Source organism: Cottoperca gobio, chromosome 6 (genome assembly GCF_900634415.1).
Source record: "Cottoperca gobio chromosome 6, fCotGob3.1, whole genome shotgun sequence".
Taxonomy (NCBI): Eukaryota; Metazoa; Chordata; class Actinopteri; order Perciformes; family Bovichtidae; genus Cottoperca; species Cottoperca gobio.
This window is the reverse complement of record NC_041360.1, coordinates 20838447-20859237: the sequence shown is the minus strand read 5'-3', so window position 1 is coordinate 20859237 and position 20791 is coordinate 20838447. Positions and strand designations below refer to the sequence as shown.

Sequence of the window (20791 nt, the reverse complement as noted above, 5' to 3'; positions counted from 1 at the left end):
TGGTTCTAATAGTAAGACATAAGAGAGTGAACGCTGTAGGGATCAAACTTGGCAGCAACACTATCATATTAAAGAGGTCTGTCTAGCCAAGTCAAAGCTTCTTACACTGAAATAATACTGAGTGGCATAAAGCATTTTGTGTTGTTCACTTTGACAGTGTGTATAAAAGGTGTTAAATAATGAAAGGGGAACATTTCACACTATGTCATCAGATGATGACTCATCAGCACAGTTTGTCATGAATTCAGTAAAGCAACCGAGGACACACTGACAGATTGCAGGTGTGATGTGATGTTGCTTAAAAAGAACACGATGTCGATGTTTTCCTTTCAGGTGTAAAATCTCAGAGAAAAAAAAGTGTTGCATTAAGTGCCAAAAAAAACCGTCCATTTGTAAGAGCAGGATGACAGTTGGTGAGTAAACAGATGGCGCTTTAATGCTCCAATGTTTCTACAACACAAGCTGGATAGCTGTAGCTTGTGGTTATTTTCATTTTGCAATGCATTCAGTAAATTATGTAAAAGCAACATGGTTTACATTGGATTCTATAGATATACAGCATATGGAGCCTCTATTAATCTAAGGTGGTGACATACCCAGTGGAGTTAGCCATCTGCCAACAACTTGCAAATCTGTATGTATGATTTATTTCATCTCACGCAGAATAACATGTCTAACTGTTTTACCCTAAGAAAACAAACTGTGGAGAGTGTGGCAAAGTAGAATTTGGAAAAAAAGATCATTAATACCTCTCTGGTTTAAACAGACATTTTTAGTGCATCTCAATGTCTTTACTTTTAGACCTTTGAGGAGGCTATAATCTTTCAAATTAAAAGACAACGAAAGCAGACAATTCACAAACGTTCACTTCACATTTGAAATGTAAATGAGAACTTGCATGGACAGGGTTTTTCTTGCCTCATCCCACCGTGGATGTATAAAGAGCATCCCACCCCCCTCAGGTGAATTATGGGATCAGAGTAGCCTACACCTCTGGAACCAAATGTGTCATAGCACCTCCCCTCGCCGTGACCCAGCGCTCCCGCGCACGTACGCGTACCCGTGAAGTGCGAAACATCCAAGAGGTCTCGACCCCAACACGTGAACTGTAACGTTAACGATAGTTTAGCTAATTGGTGTTGAGAACGGTAATTCAAAATTAACCTCACCTTTACTTTGTTCCTTAAAACATGTCTTCAATTACTTTCATTTGACCTTTTACGCTCTAGCTAATGTCACTTTTAGCTAACTTTAACTAAAACTAGCTTTGAAAATATGTAAAATTAAATTTTCTTTCCTAGCTAACGTTGACATGAGCTAACTAACTAGTGACTTGGTTATTTAGATATGACTATTTTTATTAAATATCATATTAGACTAATATACAAAACATAATAACGTCAGGTGACAAATGTTTGCAAGGTTAAAAACTGCTCTATTCTCTTTAATTAGTGTGGATAGCTAACGTTAGCTACATCGGCTACCATTTTGCAGATACTATGCTTACTGCTGTGCGGTGCGTGCTGTCTAAGCTGGTCTCTCCATTGTGGAGGACTGTAGAGGTGGATGAAGATGGCACTTTCTCCGATGCACCAGGTAAATGCAACATTAGTTGTCTTAATATTTCTGTAATCCAGTGTGTTTTAAACACTACAATAGCAACTAATTGTATGCCTTGTCGTTTTCGACACATTTTCTGGTTGTCAGCCATGGAAAACATCAGCCACCTGCGGGGCAGTGTGGTAACACAGCTGTGCCTCGACTATGGCATGATAGACGATGCAATCTACTTCACTAGTGGAGAGGTGTTGGGCGGAGTTCCACTGAAAGAAGGGGACATGGTGAACTGCATAGCAGTACGAGATGGTGCCCAAGGAGGATGGAAAGCTTTAAGGGTGAGAATCCTGTGCTTGTCTCCGGCATACATTTGCATACTTGCTTATTGTTCCCTCTACTTGTAGTGATTCAGTCAAGAAAATAGGGCCATCATGATGGAAATGATCATGCATGCACCATTTATTCCTGTCGTTTAGGTGGAGAAGAGTGCAGATGCTTGGGAGGATGGAGGCAGCACCTCTCTAGAAGCTGACAGTATGCAGCTGCGGCCTCTCATTGGCACAGTCACATCATTTGATGGAGATGGCGGCTACATAAACCAGAACACATACTTCCCACGCAGCAGTCTATGGGAAGGTGCCGATGCTTACTGTACTTTACACGCTAAAACTGTATGCCTCTTGACCCCATGATTCTTTTTCTAAACTTACTGTTGTCTACACCCACATTGGTCTTCCAGTCACAGAACTGTCGAGCATTTTTGACACATTTTACAGCTATATTTTTACAGTTGATGTTTGGTTAGCTCTCAAACCGAGAGTATACTTGACAAACTCAGAGCCACATCAACATTTATTAGCACTTGGCTGAAGGCTGATGTTAACTTTCTGGCCTGTTGGCACACTTGGTGTACTTTCTCTTTTTTTTTTTGATAGGTTATGAGCCAATGAAAGGGGACTGGGTCCAAGCTAAATATTTTATCAACCCTACCCAGTGGACCACCCAGGCTCGTTCTGTGGCCCCTTTACGCTACTGCCGCCTAGACCAGGTAATTGCATCATTAAACGTCTCTGACTATACCCACTCAATACAATTTAGTCATTTTTTTAGTACTTCAGTTGCTATAATAAGTGTTATATTCATTTCTGTCCAATTTAACCCTTTCATGCATGAATTATGACCAGGATCCTTTTACCAAGTGGTTAATTTCTCTCAAATATTGTTCACAAATGTATTTAAATCTGTGTTAGTGAGCACTTCTCCTTTGCCGAGATACGTGCGCGTGCGTGGCGCGGTTTCTATTTAGGTCTCCCCTCTCCTTTCTTCTGCTCTGTAGGTGTGTGTGCACGTGTGTGTCAGCTGCGAAGCCCCGCCCTTTGCAAAATGGAGAGAATGTGAATGCGCAAAGTAGACAGTACAAACTGAAACGTGCACATAAATTAGATCAATAGCATAAGCGTTTAGTTTATTTAATAAAAGAGATCTGTGAAAAGTGAGTTGTGAATAAAAACAAGACAATGGTCGGGGAAACACTGAATCTAATGACTTCTTTCATTCCTCTGCCCTCCTCTGAATACACCGCTACCTCCAGGTGCATGTGACCAGCGTGTATGGACAAAATGGAGTGGTGGAGGACCGCGTGTTCTTCAACCTGGACTCTCTGCTGCTGCCTGCACACTACCAGCCTTTGTCAGGGCACCTGGTCAACCTAGTAATGGTGGAGAGCAGTCAGTCATTTCACTGTTGGAGGGCTCTGTGCATGGCACCCTGCCTTCAGAGGTATTGGCCTACTATCTTCACAGGGCTGCAATTATCGATTTTCATTTAAGTGTTTATGACCTTTTTTTGAAATTCTTGTTGCAGTGACAAAATCTATGCTACACGTCTCCCAGAGTCTGAACACCAGAGCATTTTGGAAAACAAAGGGGGGCTGGAAGTAACAGACTATGGCCAGTTTGGGGATCTGATGATTGGGGAGACACGAGAGCTGGTGCTCTGGATACAGTGAGTGATCGAAGAAGAAATAAAATGAATGCACTATTTACAAACACCTGTAAACTATAAGTATAGTTCTTATGATTAACTTTGGTTATTGTGCATTAAACCTCTTTGCAGCATAGGTCTTTTAGTTTAAATCTAAGAAGACTATGGGATAGCTGCTACAGAGCAAATGACCGTTTCCACCAGCAGCACATTAAACTGTATTGTATAATCTTGGTGTTTCTCTCACAACAGAAATAAAGGTTCAGAGACCCACCGACTTAAGTGCTGTGACTTTGCTGGCTGGGACTCGGAGGAACAGTTCACCCTGGTTGCTGTCAGAGAATCCTCACAGCTGAGACAAAAACAGCCTTTGCAGGAAAACTGCTCAAAGTCTGAAAACCCGTCTGACTCTTCCGAAAAACAAGTCTGTGACGCAGAAGAAGTAGACAAAAAAAATGGTGATGTGCTGAATGAGACTATCCATTCCCCTGGTGTAAGGAGAGAGCAAAGACATGTGGATATTCCACCAGGAGAGAGGTTGTCTATTGTCGTAGCCTGCCAAGCAAAGTAAGTTATTCTTTTTAAACTCCTGTAGTGGCACTACTATAAATAACAGAAACAGTTGGAGGATTAATGGATCAAAAAGATGAACGTAAAATGGAAAGTAGTCTGACTTCACCTATGTCTAGGCATGCCGTCTTGCCATATAAAATAAGTTTGATTCATGGAAGTGTCTCTGTGGAGCTCTTGTTAGTATGTTGTCTGCACGACTAAATTCCATGTGTGAAATTGCTCAGGAGCCTGGGAAGCTGTGCCGAGCTGCTGTTGCTGCACTTCTCCTCTTTCACCATCGGGAGGCGACTGAAGGTCACAGTGGGCAGTGCAGAGGAGAACCTGCTGCAGCCCTCTGTGCCCTACAGTCCCCGAGATACAAGTCTAATCGCAGCGATGCCTACTCACGTGATCACCGTCTCTGCTCCAAAAGACGCACCGAGGTATCAACACAACTGATTCCTTTGCCGCCTGATGAATAGCGCCAAGCTTGGGAAGAAATTGCTTAGCTTTCTTACAGCTACTCTGATATTAGCCTCTTACCGTATGTGCTTAGTTATGCTAATATATATATTAATATAATAGTGGGTAGCTCTCAATGAATATTTGTAGTTTGTGCATGCAGGGAGCTTCCCTAAAAAAAGACTAAAATAAATGTTTTATGTTGTTACCCAACTCTAGGTTTACGAAGCGGCGGCTGCCAAACTTCCTACCCAACTTCCCATTGCCTCAGGCTCTCCGAGACTGTGTGGAGGCTCAGAGCGACGTGCTGGTAGTTCAGCCCTGTTTAGGAGAGGTGAGCATGTCCATGGTGAAGGTTAGCTGCTCCTGTAGATTAAGGTAATACAAGTTGCAGATTAAGATGTGGATTAGGGCGACCTGGACCCTCTATATTAGGGGTGTCATACTCATTTTAGTTCAGGGGCCACATGCAGCACAATTTGATCTCAAGTGGGCCGGACCAGTAACATCACAGCATAATAACCTGTAAATCACTTTGTTTTAGTGCAAAAAAGTACATTCTGAAAATGTTCACATTTAATGAACTATCTTTTTACAAAACATTACGAACAACCTAAAAGTGTAATTTCAACAATATTATGCCTCAGTTTATCATTTAGTTGCATTACAACTTACAGATCAGTGTATCAGGCACAAAACATGTAGTCACAGGTATCTGGAACAATATAGTATTTTACTTTAAGATATAGAAATCATTTTAAAATGACATTCATTTCCACATCTGTGTAGTAACCCTGACACACCACACAAATACAAATACAAACCAAAGTGGCAACTATTAAGGAAGAAGCTGACGTTCTCCCCCTGCCTTGTAAATGTATATAATGTATACATGAAAATACATAAAGGTTGTGTCTCATTGTACTGCTGCTGTTGACTGACATTATATTTCACACTGTTCAATGTCTTTAAATATTTCCACAGTAAGTATTCATTTTCACAGAAATATATTCTTACAGAAATATATAACGTGCAAAAGTGTCTGAAGCAGCATTTGACATTAAGTAGGCTTACTCACTGTTTAGTTTGCTCCTGAAACTTTGCATCTTTTAGCGTCACAAGTGCATCAATATCAGGCGTCAAATCCTGAGTAACAGCCAGGATGTCATTTAAGTGCTTGTGTGTGAGCCTTGAGCGCAGCTTTGTTTTACTGATGCTCATTACAGAGAACAGTTGTTCACAAAGGTAGGTCGTCCCAAACATGCACAAAACCTTTGCCGCGAGGGCTGTCAATGTGGGGTACCCTGGCAAGAGATGCTGATAAAAGGTGTCCAAGCCCACCGAGGAAAATGTGTCCTTCAAATCTGAATCACACTGCAAGTTGATTACTTCAAGTTGGATGTCGACAGATCAGAAGCCTTGACCGTGAACGCCGAGTTAAACACTGCAGTCTGGCTTTGATGCTAATGCTATTTCGCTAGCAATAAGGTAGCTAGCTTTCACTGCTGCATCGCCGATATCTCTGCTACGGGTAACAACAGACTGCCGTTTCTTCAGACCCGCTAACAATTCATGTATCTTCTCTCTCCTCAGTTGTCCTTGCAAGCTGTTGTATGTTTCGCCATGATGAGTCTCATAGTGACATATTATATTCTTTGTTCTTTGAGCACTGAAACCTGCCGCGAACACACCGAGCACACCGCTTTCCCACTCACCTCTCTGAATAAATAGGAAACGGTCCATTTGTCTTGGAAAAGTCTTCACTCCGTGTCCACTTTTCTCCTTTTTGACAGACATTTTGGGTAATGAGGTGTAATGTTGACAGAACCCGCCAGCTCCAGAAGTTCTTTTACCGGCAGCTCGGCATGAACAGTTTGTTGCTTGCTTGGCGGTGTTGTGTGCGACCCCCAGTGGACACATTTAAAATAGCACTTGTGTTGAAGATTTGAAGTTAATGTCTTCGCTGTAATTTTTACACTTTGCAAAATCATCCCGCGGGCCTGATCGGACCCTCTGGTGGGCAGGTTCCGGCCCGTGGGCCGTATGTTTGACACCCCTGCTCTATATGTTGATTAATGGTACATCCAAGCACTTTTAATAATGAAGGCGACAGTATTTATTTATTCTTTGAATATAAGCTTTCTGAATCCACATCCTAACGGGAGTGGGCCTCTTAACTTTACAAACAGGGTAGCCTCGCATAGCCAGACCTATCCCCACTGCGGTATGTTAGTGCGAGAGAAAGGTCTGACTAGGGGGAAAAAACACACTGCCTTGTTTGTATTTCTTTAAACCAATCACAATCATCTTGGGCGGCGCTAAGCACAGAATGAAGGGACCGTGCTCTTGCAAAATCAATAGCGCAGATGACAAAAGGGGAGGAGAACACCGCCCGAAATTGACAGGACCAATGGCAGACTTATGCCAGCGGCGTTCATTCGGTGAGTCGGAATACACTCAGGGTGATGTATGATATTAAAAAAGCATCCTATATTTAGAGGACACAGAATGCCACACATGATTGGCTCCAGCGGCTGCTGTTGTGTGTCTTGTTCCCTGTGTTGAGGGATCCACTGAATAATCCCCTGTTCCTGCTGTGCCTGTTTGCTCAGGTGCTGTCGCCGTCCAACATGCATTTACGTTTCTCAGTCCTCCTCTGGCTGGAAGAGCTGCATGCAGAGAGGGAAATTAAAGAATTCACAATCAACGGGGCGCTTCTCAGGAAGGGAGCGGTCTACCTGCACCTGGAGGTGCTTGGGTTGTCCGAAGGCAGACCCAATCTCAATATAGGTAAGGAGGCCCTGGGTGTCTTTCTTCAGCATTGTTGAATTATTCTTTTTGTGGATCACGAAGGGTTTTGACAAGTTTGCTCTGCAGGTGACCGAATCGTTCTGAAGAAACCACAGTGTGACGGTGTGGTGATGGAGTTTGTCAGTTATGTCACAGAGGTACGGAGGCATTGGATGCTCTGAAGCACATTTTCTGTCCTGCATAATGGCACAGTAACGCTCTTTAGATGTAGATTCAACCTCCTCCTCTGCTTTGACTCGCAGATCAACGACGAGAATGTGAGTTTGAGAGTGAACGCAGAGTTTCAGCGCAGCTACATCGGAGAGCCACTTGATGTTGAGTTCTCTTATAACAGGTTAAAAAATAGATTTTGTTTTATTTCTTAAAAGTAATGCACTCATATTTCACCCAAAAATGATGCTTAAAGTTTGTAATACAAGTATTTTGACTGCTTATATTCTCAGATTGACCACGAGACGGTGTCACAAAGCACTTGACCAGACCAAACAGTTTGGGGATAGTAAGTTCTGCTTTTATTCCTTTATTCGGTTGTTTTCTGGACATATTCTCGTATAATTCAGCTGTACATACAATCACATGCAATATGCAGTGCTCTTTGGAAGGTAATGTATAAGTTGTTTTTGGAGGCAAGTATCCATGAGGATGGAAGTGTTCCACTGCCTCTTGATTACAAGGATTTCAAATAAATAATATGAATCTTCTGACATGTTGTCTTCACTAAACAAATTCACACATTCTATTCATTAAATTCATTATTTCAATATGTCTTGATAATCAGACAAATCTAGTCCAGCGTAACTTCTAAGAAAAGAGTGAACGGTGGTCTTTCAGCTGCAAATAGGGACGTTGACTCGCATCCTGGACTGCAGAGGGCGCTGTTTGTCCCTCATTGTTTTGGTTTGATTTAGTGAGAAGACCTAAATAGAATCACATTTGACTTCTCCAGCGGTGTCTGCTTTCCTCCTCGGGTGCTGAGAATCACAAGTTATTAATAAGTCATGGTTTACACTTCTATTTCTTTTATACTGGAAGGTTCAACACATGCTTTGTCGATAGTTGATTTTAAACGTAGCCAAGTAACATTTTTGTGCAGTTCTCTTTCCCTCCAGAGTCACTGTTCAGACCCCTCAGTGGACGGGGACAGTGGATCGAGGAGCCAGAGCAAAGCAAAAGAGTGGAGGACAATGAGGTGAAAGAAAGATTAAAATACATTAATGTTGTTCATTCCTATTATTGTTTCTTTGTTTAAGTATGATTTTATTTGACCACCAGGCTCCAGCCATTGTAAATGGAAAGGTTTCAATCAACATGAAGTCGAGGGCTACGCAGACTAAAGGTACACAGCTCTGCCTGTACATATCAGATCATGTTGAGACATACCGATGACAAATGTGTATTCGCTTCTAGAGGGTATACTGCCATCCAAACCCATCCCCAGCATAGGGCACTTCTTTAACCCGGACCTGAACCCCCCTCAGAGAGAGGCGGTGAAGAGGATCCTGGCGGGGGAGTGTCGGCCCATTCCTTATGTGCTGTTTGGACCTCCAGGCACCGGAAAGACCATCACCCTCATAGAGGCCATACTACAGGTGCAAACACTGTAGAACATTGTTCCCAATCAGAGGCTGCATTCATTCAAATGTTAAGAGTAGCTCCTAATTATATATATATATATATATATATATATATATATATATATATATATATATATATATATATATATATATATATATATATATATATATATATATATATATATATATATATATATATATATATATATATATTTTTATATTAAAGTATACTGATGTATCAGTTCCTGACTTTAGAACTATTGTGTTTTTGGCCACAGGAATGATGAAACTGTTATTGATGGGAAACATCTTAACAATATATAACTATAGTGAATATGTCAGCATTATGTCTGTCAGGCTTTATTTCCATTCTGGTCCTCTGCTTGTGTCACTTCTTTCCACCCCCCCCAGGTTTACCACTTTCTGCCCGGTAGTCGGGTACTCGTGTGTACTCCTTCCAACAGTGCTGCTGACCTCATCTGCATCCGCCTTCATTACAGTGGCTTCCTGCATGCTGCAAGTTTGGCCCGTGTCAACGCCTCCTCTAGGCAGGAAGAGGTACCTTAACAGCATCGGGCAAAAGAGATTCACTGCGTAGTTTTCCTTTTGGCAACGGACACCTAATTAAAAGTGTGTATGATCAAAGGGAGAATATGCATGCTCCCGTGTGCAGGAAGGTCTGTGCAGATGCCATCGACATTCGCCACCCGTTTGGGGCGGTACATTCTCAGTACCCATTTAAATAATAGATGATGTTGTCATAACATGCTCTGTCTGCATCTACTTTTAGTACATCATCAAAAATGTACGTGCGGCGTTGATGTTTTTTCTTAGTCCATCCCAGAAGCGCTGAGACTGTACTCGATTGCTGGAGAGGACATCCGTCAAGCCTCTTTTCACAGGATTGTGGTCAGCACCTGCTCCAGCGCTGGCATGTTCCATAACATAGGACTACAGTAAGTAGTTGTCGTAGTAGGGGTAGTGGTAATGAGCAGCTTTTTGTTCTTACTTTTTCATCTCAGTTCAGTAACTGTGGATTTTATTTAATTCTGTCCTCAGGGTGGGACATTTTACCCACGTCTTTCTGGATGAAGCCGGCCAGGCCACAGAACCAGAGTCCCTGATCCCCATGAGTTTTGTGTCCGAGAGAGATGGACAGGTCAGCGCGCTGACTACATTCACACCTTAAAGGCTCTGTCCAGGGCCTCGGTCTTGTGTGCAATCATGACGTAATTGTATATCAGATGTAATTTGCATGTTGCATATATTTTGTCAGCAGGATCCCTCATATATTCCAACCTAACTGCTTCCTCGCCTAATCAGTTAAACATTTTGTTTAGGAAAAACAGAATTAAAACAATGAGCCTTACTGATTATTGTAAACCTGCCAAAGCTTTATTGATTAACAATGACATTGTTCCCTGACCTGCTTAGATTGTGTTGGCTGGAGACCCCCGTCAGTTGGGTCCAGTAGTGAAGTCCAAGCTGGCCGCTGCCTTTGGCCTGGCGGTGTCTTTGTTGGAGAGGCTGATGGCCAACCCACTGTACTCCAGACATGAGTGGGGATACAACCCTAAACTGGTTGGTGCACTGTGTACATCAATCTCTTTAGTTTTTCTGTTGACATGTATAATATAATAAGATGTTCCGCAGAATACTTACATGCTCTGTATGCATAATGATTATAAAGCTGGTCTTTTCCTGCTACAGGTGACTAAGCTGATCTTCAACTACCGTTCTCACGAGGCCTTGCTCACGCTGCCCTCCAAGCTTTTCTACAAGAGCGAACTGTGTTTTAAAGCACCGAGGGCCGTAGTAGACTCTCTGTGCCAGTGGAAAACCCTGCCCAAAAAAGACTTCCCTCTCCTCTTCCATGGAGTTAAGGTGAGTGGTCTTTACACTTTTAACTGTAAGAGTATGCATCCACACTGAGCTACTAGTTCATTAGGCACGTCTCGATAATCTGTTTGTTAAGCTTATGTCACTTCAAGTTACTGAGATATTCAGCTCCCACATTTATTCCAGGGATTTTTGCTCTGCCCTAGGGCACAGAAATGAGGGAAGGTAACAACCCATCATGGTTCAACCCGGTGGAGGCTGTACAGGTCATGCTCTACTGCTGCCAGCTGACCAAGAAGCTCTACAACCCTGTGGCCATCGCTGACATCGGCATCATTGCCCCCTACAGGAAACAAGTAAGACTGCAAGGTTCATTTGGGAAATCTGTATTATGAGGCGTTCTCATATCGAAGCTTTAGAGCAGTGTAGAGCAAGGACCACTTAACTCCCCAAATATCCAAAAACAATAGGCCTGCTTACCCCTCCAACAGTATATTACAAATGACAGCCTAATAATGAGCTTTATGTGACCTTCTCTATGTCACCTCCTTCACACATTAAATCAATACAACTACGGATTCTACAAGCATTTCGTTCATATGCGTCTTACAAGCTTACGTGTGTCAGTTTTCCTGACTTCGTGGGTTGTAGGTCCAAGTTTAACAGGGATTTAACAATAAACACAAGTTAATTATTAAATGTACGTTACAAAACACAGCAGATTTGCCTCATTCCCGATATCAGTCGACTCGTCCAGTTGCAGTGTGAAAAACGTGTGATCAGCTGATCTTTCACATGTTCAGCCATGGCTGTCATTCTCCGCTGGACAGTGTCATTGGAGAGGGGGGGGGCCCTGTTAATTTCGTCTCTTGCTTTCTCCCCAAACAATAAATGAGTCATGATCTTGGCAGCTGGTTTGACTAAATTAGTGTAATTTCACATTGAACTCCAAGGTAGTTTAAATAGCTCCTATTTCTTTTTTAAGCGGCTTTGCATATTGTAACCCAGCAGTGTCCTTGTTTTCTTATTACTCACCAGTGTGAGAAGATCCGGGTGCTGCTGGGTAAAGTCGGCCTGTCTGACATCAAAGTGGGCTCTGTGGAGGAGTTCCAAGGACAAGAGTTCCTGGTCATCATCATCTCTACGGTAGGCCGAAACTGAATTTGTCCAACAGAAGTTACAGGTTATCAGGTTTTCTTCCAGATAATAGGCCTATTGTTTTGATTTTTGATCGGTTTTACTTCATCAAGTGCAGATTCTGTCCAGCGCGTGTTCTGGCTCAGTACAGATGTGTCAGATGTAGAGGACATGCAGTTAAAATCAAATCTGTTTATACTAAGAAAAGTTAAACATGTTTGGTCTTCAGCTCCACCTTGTGGTCAGTTAATGTGTTTCTTTGTGGGGAGAGATGTTGAACCTCCTGATGTACCCTTTTTTGTATTTTGTTTGCCACGACTGAGAGAAGGCTACAAAAAGCCATTTTTGTTGTTTTAGCTTGCACGTATGTTTTTAGAAGTAGTGTCCTGTAGAAGACGCCAGTTGTTGCTTTGGTCACTTTTACGATGTATCGATCAGTACGGCTGGGCAATGCGCTGTGATGTGAGGTATACAAATAGAATTGCAATACTGTAGCTTTTTTTATTAATGTGTTTTTGGGTTGTTTATTGTACTGAAGAAGTGGGCGGAGGCTGTCATGTATTAAAAAGACCCCCAAACCTCCATGATAACCATGCCACAGTTTATTCCCTATTTTGGCAATTTCTCAGTTCACTTGCTTCTCTTATAATATAGGTGCGCTCTAATGAATCGCTACAGAGTGATGATTTGCAGAATGTGCTCGGCTTTCTAGCCAACCCCAAACGCTTCAACGTGGCCATCACTCGCCCCAAAGCCCTGCTGGTAATTGTTGGAAACCCCCACATTCTCATCATGGTGAGAGACGAAACTCTTTATTATATCCTAGATCTTTTTTATTAAATGTGTTTTTTATTTTTATTTATACATCCAGCCTAGTACTTCAAATGTCTTAATGTCTTTGCAGGATCCGTGCTTCAGGGCTCTACTGCAGTACTGTTTCCTCAACGGGGCATATCTGGGTTGTGACCCCCCGGCCTCTCTAAGAGACGCTCAGATGTATGTAAACCGATCATCCGTCATAGTCTTTATTCTCAACCTTTTATGGTGACTATAATGTGATGCATCAATGAATTATACAACACTACCAACTCAATATATTGTTGTTATGGTCAAATTGTTGGTAGTTGGTGTCATTTTTATGGAGAGTACAAAGAACAAGTTTTTATTTAGCATATCAAGAACATTAATTGTCCTGTTTTAATCCATTTGTGGCCAATAATGAATTAATTTTTTTCCTTTTCTCCAACAGAGTTGCAGAAGAGCAAAGCACTGCCTAAGAAGACAAAGTAATCATGGATGCTGTACTTCAACAACTTCACTGTCTTATCATGTTCTCATTAGCTTCCCTCCACATTTCTTTGGCTCGTCTCTGTTGTGACTGTTTGCAAAGTGATCGGCGTTGATCAGCGTTGACCGACTGCATGGTTGCAAAAGAGACATTTTTCGTTTCTGTAAAAGCCAAATGCAGTTCCAATCAGGGGGTAGAAATAAAGATGATGCTTATGTACACTGCACAATTATGTCTGTCGTGTGTTTATTAAGTTGATGTGCTTGACTGTGCGTAAGACTTTTCAATTAAACTGTCACAGATTATGGGTAAATTATTGTGAATTGCGTCACAGCAGTTCTGCGGTGGTCATCGGCCTAGGCTGAACAATAATGCAAACATTATTTAAAGGCATTAACCTGATTTGTGCTCAGCTCTCTGTTGAAGACACACGCTCACATTTTAACTTGAATGTTTGTGTGTTACCCTGGGTTAGCATACACACTCGTGTCTGCTCGTCTCGGCGTGGCAGCGTCTGCCCACAAGCCCCGGAGACTGGATGTGACAATGAAGTGCTACTGACAGTCTGCACAGGGACTGTCAGTCCTACTGGAGCCCAGCAGGATGGGGAGGGGGTTATAGGAGGAGAAAGAAAAGAAGCAAATGGGGGGGGGGGTTCAATCTCTTAAGTTAATGAGTCTCTGATGTGCAGGGAGGAGACAGCTTTTATCTGAGTTCCCTGTGTTGCAAAGCAAGCCAGCTCAGACGCCCTGTCCCCCCCCCCGCCCTCCTTTCCTCCCCAAACACGCCTCTGTCTTTGATGTATGTCTCAGGTGTTTGTCCTGCTGTCCCACTCCGCCAATGGAGGCTACTGTAAAGGGGGGAAAACCTCATTTAAGTTAAGCTACTCGAATGATTTTGTTTGATAACTTCAGAATCTACAAACATCTTTGTTCGCTGGATATTGGAGCAGGAGAGCTTGAGCTGACATGGTGTATTGAAGTGTTCTAGTGATTGGCTGCTCATAGAATATTTAAAATAGCAATAGTTAAAATGAGTTTCATTTTTTAATTGAGAATCAATCCCAGTGTACCCAACATCCCCACGTCCCAGCATGCTGTGCTGCTGTAGTGAACATTATTCACTATCTACGCAGCATCAGCAGCAAGATTTCTCTAAATGATGGCATCACATGCAGTCCTGCCTCTTCAATATATTTTACCAAACTCTAATGTCTTGTTTACATACATGCAAGTGTAAAAACAGAATGTTGTGATTCTAAATATGACACATTTAACCTATTAAGCTATTTTGCTGAAGATAAATTGATTTGAGCAGGATGACGTGCACTATTATGCACAGTTATGTTATATAGGTATGTAACTAGTGTTTCTTGTGCCTTTCTTTATTAAAAGACAATACTACCATGACAAGATTGTCTACTGGAGGTCTGTTTGACATAATTCACTTATTTAATTGTGTAATATTGGAGCAATGCATGACATTTTAGTATACTCGCACTGGTGCAACTTCTGGCAGTGCTGAATCAGAAGAAAGTACAAAAACGATGAAGATGTCTTGGTTTGTGTGAAAACATTGCGACACAATGTTGGGAATTTAAATAATGATTTCATAGCCATGTGTATTAGAGCAGGATTACATGCACTAGCAACAGAAGTCAATGTCTAAATCCAGTGTAGATGTTGACTTTAAACCTGTAAGAAGAATGTACAGTAAGATACAGTAGTTATGCTACCTAATTCAGAGGTGTGGTATGTTTGACAGACAGGTGCCCGAGCATTCAGCTCATACTCGTATCACCTTCTCATTAACTAAGGCAGGGGCAGGCAACACATTAACAAGACAGACACAGTGTCTACAGGGCAGCCATTAGGCCCAACAACAAACCCCTGCTGGGCTCCTGGCAGGGGGAGCTTGTTAAATGTGTGGACTTATTGTTCTCTTAAATTGGTCTGTGACTCTAATTGCCCAGTTAGTCCCCTCTTACAGGCTGTACTCGTCTACCCGACCTGGAACCAGCCTCCACTCATCAGATCAGGCTGTAAAAGTTGGCTTAGCTGGGGCCGATGGAGGGCTCTGGCTGGCTGCAAGAGCTTAGTCCTTGCTGTAAAAATGGCTCATCCACAGGCACAGAGAGAGTGGGAGACTCGGGTTTACTTTCGCATGTCTGAAGCCACTATGACAGGCTGGGTGGGATAGAGACCTCTGATTCATGAGGAACAGTCCAACAAAAAAAAAGAAGGCCCAGAGGCATCAGCCACAGATACACATCTAAATCTGGAGACAGACGACATCCAAACAAATACTATGATGCTGTAATGTAGTTCTATTGTTAAATGAAGAGGTTTAAATGCATGAGACGGAGAGAACGAGGCAAATTAGCACTTATGTCTGTGCCCCTGGTCTGCCTCTCAGGACGAGTCCTCTGGTGTCTTGAATGGCATGTTGGCATGTTATGAGTGTGTGGGCGTCTGCCTGACAGCAGATGTTGCATGTTGCTCTGGTTATTTATGCTGATAAATGACTAGACTGTAACACGGATCGTTTTGTCGAGTGCCTTGTACAGTTGGCTGTTGATGACAGAATTCCTTTGCTGCTGATGCTTAAAACCGATACGCCAAAGTGCGAGGCTAATAGTATTTTGCGAGTGAGTTTGTGTTATTGAGAGATCAAAGCCAGGTGAGCCTGAAGAGACGCTGCTTTGCTAATGAGAAGTGGAGGCTCTGCAGATGAAACCCTCCAATTAGAAGCAGAGACACATGAAAGAGACTGGCAATATGAAGGAGACTGCCTGCCTGTCTGTCTGCAAAACAAAACCAGATTTATTTCTAAAGGAACTTTCAGAAATGCATTTTGTGAAGCCCAGCCAGCCTCTTTATGGGATTTGGTTTTAAATGAAATATGAAATGATGCCACTTTTTGTTTTTTGCATTGGCTGATATGTATTAAGCTCAAAGTAGATATGTAGGGAGTGGACAAAATAACAAATACATCATGTACTTTTGAGGTAACTGAGTCACTCGCATTGCAAAGATGGCCTTGTAGCCTTGAACACCAAAGAGTTTTTAAGTTCTTTTCCATGAGGTGTTCACATGTTTCTACCTCCTGGACCTATAAAAGCAGATGAATCAGATTCTTTGCCTGAGCTTCAGTCAGTGAAAGCTGGGCCATGATTGTCCATTGTCCCCCCCCCACCCCTCCCTACACCCCTTCACACACACACACTCTCCCTCCATCTGCTTATTACCCCCCCCCCCCCCCCCCGCCCCCACCTTTGTCTGCAGTCATCACAAAACAAGTCGTTGTCTCCCAACACATCGTCTCTGCGTCTTTGATAGATAGTTGATAACAGACTTACAGGCTGATGGGGTTGGCTGACCTTGCTGTATATAAAGCAAGCAGCAGCAGCTGCAAAGCCATTCAAGGACAAAGACACTTCGGAAAAGCAGCAACCTCCGTAAAAGCTCATCTTTCTACCTCGTGGACTCGCTGGATTTTGCGAACCCTTCAGTATGGCTGTGTTCTTCACCGTGGCTCTCCTGGCTATGGCATGTCCTTTAATGGCATTTGACATGGGTCAATCCACTCGTTGCGTCACTATCCCCAACCAGATGGAGGTCTGCAAAGATGTTGGATACTCTGAGATGCGGCTGCCTAACTTCTTGGGTCACAGCAACCTGGAAGGTGAGGTGGTGCCACGTTCAGAGGACTGGAGGCCACTGTTGCAGACAGGCTGCCACTCTCAAGCCCAGGCCTTCCTCTGCTCCCTCATTGCGCCCGTCTGTCTTGACACGTAAGGAGATTTTTACAAATTCTTTATATTTTTACTCTCTTTGTATATTTACTGTGAAATATACTAAAAACACAGACTTTTAGTTTTTTTTTTTATTGTTTTGATCATTTCTTCAGTCATTTTATGTTCATTGTGTAACATTATGTCATTCTTTCCTTCAGTTTTATCCAGCCATGCCGTAGTCTGTGTGTGGCAGTGAGGGACAGTTGTGCCCCGGTGCTCGCCTGCCAGGGTCACCCGTGGCCCGAAGCGCTTGATTGTGACCGCTTTCCTGGCGAGGAAGAGATGTGCCTTTCTCCCCATGTAAAATATAGCCACATTGCCAAAGGTATGCATGGACCACAGTCTAATCATTTATAATTTACTGCCTTCTCACCCCATTTGGCAGAATGGCCTACTAAGTGCTTGCTCTTTTAGATTACCTATAATTACAGTATATGCCCTACACTTTTGTTAAATTATGTTTAATTTGTCATCACAGATTTACCCAAACCTGCCTGCCAAAACTGTCCGTCTGTGGAAGAGGCTCCTGCAACGAAAACAGTCCTGAATGCTTTCTGCCAGCATGACTTTGGTAAGTCTCAGAATGACTTCTCTATGCTGTGGTTTGTTGATGTGTCTCCTGTATGGGAAAGTTATTTTCTCCCCTAATTGTGTTATTTTCTAAACCAGATCAATTATTTCTTTTCCCTTTTTTCCACAGCTGTGACTGCCAAACTTCATCGCCGTCGCCTCCCCATGGGAGAGCCAGAATTTGAGGTTGAGGGCCGTGTTGAGTTTATCCGCCAGGGACCTCTCCTGCCGTATGACACCCAGCACCTACTCCAGAAGTGGCTCCTCATCAACATTCGATGTGCTCACGCCCTCGTGCGCCTCGGACGGTCACAGCTGTACGTGCTGACCGGTTTTGTGCAGTCCGACGGCACCCTCGCTCTCACCCTTCTCTTCCCGTGGCACAAAAAAGATGCAAACATGGCATTGGCCACTCGCAAGTGGAAGCACTACAGATGTAGAAAGGATTGATGTACAAATGTAAGCTTTGAATCTGTGTTTGACTCCCATAAGAACACACTTCTTATATGATGTCAGACTTAAAACACATGTGATTTAAGACACAATTAAGGAGGGATATTGAGAGTTTCTTGGCATTGGCTGTAAAGTAAGCTAAATGAATATAAGAACAGAGCTGGATGTCGACACCCTTCGTCTGCAGCTCACTATCTCATCCCTGCTCTGACAGCACACAGTAATAGAATGCACTCAAACCTGTACATAGTATTAATTATTGTAAATTGATGTAAGATTCTATTTTCTATAAGGATATTGGTGTATTTATGACATCTTTTGTATGTGTATGCTATGTGGAAAAAAGATGACAATAAAGTTCTTCAAAACTATACGATGGTTTGTGTAACGTTTCACTGCTCAGCTCAGTCCTGAGGCAACAACGCACTTATTTATACGGCAATGGGCAAGAGGGACGAGAGGGTCCTCTAAACATGTTTACTGAACGCTAATGTCTCCACAAGGTGGCGCACTAATGGAGAAGCAGAGCACCAGATCACTATTATAGCACTATGCTCCCTTTTTATTGCAAGTATTGAAAAGCCTTCAGAGATGATGTGTATTGAAATTTAAAAAAAGAAAGGTATGCATTCATTTAAATGTATATTTTTACCCCTTTTTGCCTAAAAAAACAGGACTTTATACTTTTGTGCATGTGTATTTACAAATTGGTCATTTCATAATGTGGAAAGTGGCTCTTTATAAGAAGTAAAAGTGTAGATTAAGTCATGACTGTATTCACTGTAGATGGCCTGTGGTCCTGGTCATCCTCTGCCTGTGGTCTTGGCCGCACTAATGAGAAGATAAATCACCCACTTTACATTTGAATAGCCTCATTTTCACTACCAGGCTGAACAGATCGAGCTCGGGTTGTTGAACAATAGGCTACTTTTTTGTGACGCTATTCTAGTAGTTTAAAAATAAAAAGTGATTTGAATGTTGTTAATTGCCCCAATTATGCTATAATTATCATTTGATTTATCACACTTTTTATGTACTGCTAAAGCAAGACATGGGGACTTTTATAAGGATCAGTTATTTAACTTTAAGTGTAGACTGCATCTGCATTTTGTAGTGTAGTTTTGTCCTCATTACACCTAAGAGAAGCACATTAAGAGCTGAGCACAACGAAATAAAGTTTGTATTCATCCCATACACGTATGTTCATTACTTTGAATTAATAAATTGATTAAGCCAGTGCACAGTGCATAGTAGCTTTTCCGCGTGGGTTAGCTTTATCTGCTCTCGGCTGAGCAGTTAATTAAGCGAAGCATATGACGTGCAAAGAGAAATACATTTTGTATATAAACTACTCACGCCATCACTATATGAGTTAGCTTCCGCAAAAGTAGCTCGACTCATCATTTGGTCCGCCGCTGCAAGAAAGGAACAATGGAAAAAGGTAAGATGACAAATGACACATTTCTTTAATTTATATGTATTGCTATGACTTTTATTGGCTGAAAGTCTCCCCTCCCTCCCCCCCCCACGACCACAGTTTTGTTTGCTGTTCTGACGCTGGTGTACCTGGAGCTTTCCAGGAGGGTTGTCACTGCACCGATGTGTGCCTATGGACAGGCTGGATGCCATGTTCCTTCCCTGGCAGATCTCTTTGACAGGGTCATACAACAGTCTTCAAGAATGCATGGCATCTCCAGTGATCTGCACTCTGAATTTGTGAGTTCTTTTATTTCAGCTCTGACATCGATCATCCATCACCATCCATCAATGTTTCGACCGCCATTCATCCGTCATCAATCACCCTTGTTTTTTGAGTTGGCCATTTTTCAAGCTCTGATATCACCATGTGTGATATATGTGTGTCTTTCTTCGCAGAATAAATATTTCTTTCTCAGGAAGAATCTCATAGGAAAGCGGAAGTGCCACACACATGGCATACTAACACCAGACGATAAGGAGAATGCACAAAGGCTAGGGGTGAGCGTCATTGCTGCTCATGCACATAAGTGATGTCACTGGATCTTTTGTCAGAGATAATATAAAGTTGTACTTTACCGCCAGGTTATTTAAGCCACTCTTTCATGTGCAGCGAGAACAACTGACAGACGTGATCCTGAGGCTGCTGGGGGCCTGGGGCGACCCCCTGTCTCAACTCCACTGGAGCATGTCTCAGGATCACAATCAAGACTTCAACCACTACAGCTCCAACAAGTCGCTGGAGATCAGTGATATGGTGCATGAGCTGCGGGACGGAGTGGTGGTAATGACTGAGAAGGTAAGGATCCTCTTATGGTTGTAGATGTGTTGTGCGGTCATATCTAACAGTGATTGTGTTGAGTATAAGTCAAGACTTGATTATTATCACATTCTAGTTGGAATGCATCCCTTTGTGTCTATTCATTCCTTGAAAGAAGTCATTATTTACCCTCCATGTTTCTTCTCTCCACCCTAGATGAAGCTATTGGGAGTGCTTGGTAACACTGTGGGTTACATCGCTCCTGACAGTTTGGTCCCCTCTTCTGCCTTTTCCTTCTACACACAAGGAGAACTCAACTCAATGGACCACCACGACCTACTCTACTGCTTCCGCAGAGATTCCAACAAAGTCAAAAATTATCTCCGTATTCTGAAATGCACAACCCTTCCTGGCCTGGACTGTTAAGTGAAAGCAAAGCAGTCCAGTGTAGTATCTTTACATTGTGGCAGAAAATAAGTCTTTGTTTCTTATTTTCTTTTAACTACACCGTGTTCTGAATGACTTGTAATGTG

General features: G+C 42.6%; 3 protein-coding genes across 3 annotated transcripts; all 3 read left to right on the top strand.

Moving 5' to 3' along the window:
- The first annotated feature begins 986 nt into the window (after positions 1–986).
- Positions 987–13432, top strand: mov10l1 (Mov10 like RNA helicase 1). The gene is given in 28 exon segments (XM_029433388.1): positions 987–1148; positions 1495–1596; positions 1708–1895; positions 2034–2193; positions 2493–2605; positions 3149–3336; positions 3421–3561; positions 3793–4107; positions 4338–4535; positions 4774–4888; positions 7167–7344; positions 7432–7502; positions 7608–7699; positions 7809–7864; positions 8459–8502; positions 8504–8554; positions 8638–8701; positions 8773–8954; positions 9351–9497; positions 9774–9895; positions 9999–10098; positions 10374–10520; positions 10650–10823; positions 10985–11134; positions 11817–11924; positions 12570–12710; positions 12820–12911; positions 13165–13432. Coding segments are annotated over 27 exon segments (3462 nt in total). The 5' UTR covers positions 987–1148; positions 1495–1499; the 3' UTR covers positions 13193–13432.
- Positions 13433–16715: 3283 nt separating this feature from the next.
- szl (sizzled) lies at positions 16716–18019 on the top strand. The gene is made up of 4 exons (XM_029433387.1): positions 16716–16996; positions 17158–17324; positions 17478–17570; positions 17700–18019. The coding sequence occupies exons 1-4, from the start codon at positions 16716–16718 to the stop codon at positions 18017–18019; spliced, it is 861 nt and encodes a 286-aa protein (XP_029289247.1).
- Positions 18020–19453: 1434 nt separating this feature from the next.
- LOC115009427 (prolactin-like) lies at positions 19454–20684 on the top strand. The gene is made up of 5 exons (XM_029433386.1): positions 19454–19463; positions 19560–19738; positions 19898–19999; positions 20112–20297; positions 20475–20684. Exons 1-5 carry the CDS (start codon positions 19454–19456, stop codon positions 20682–20684), a joined length of 687 nt encoding a protein of 228 aa, XP_029289246.1.
- Positions 20685–20791: the final 107 nt, after the last annotated feature.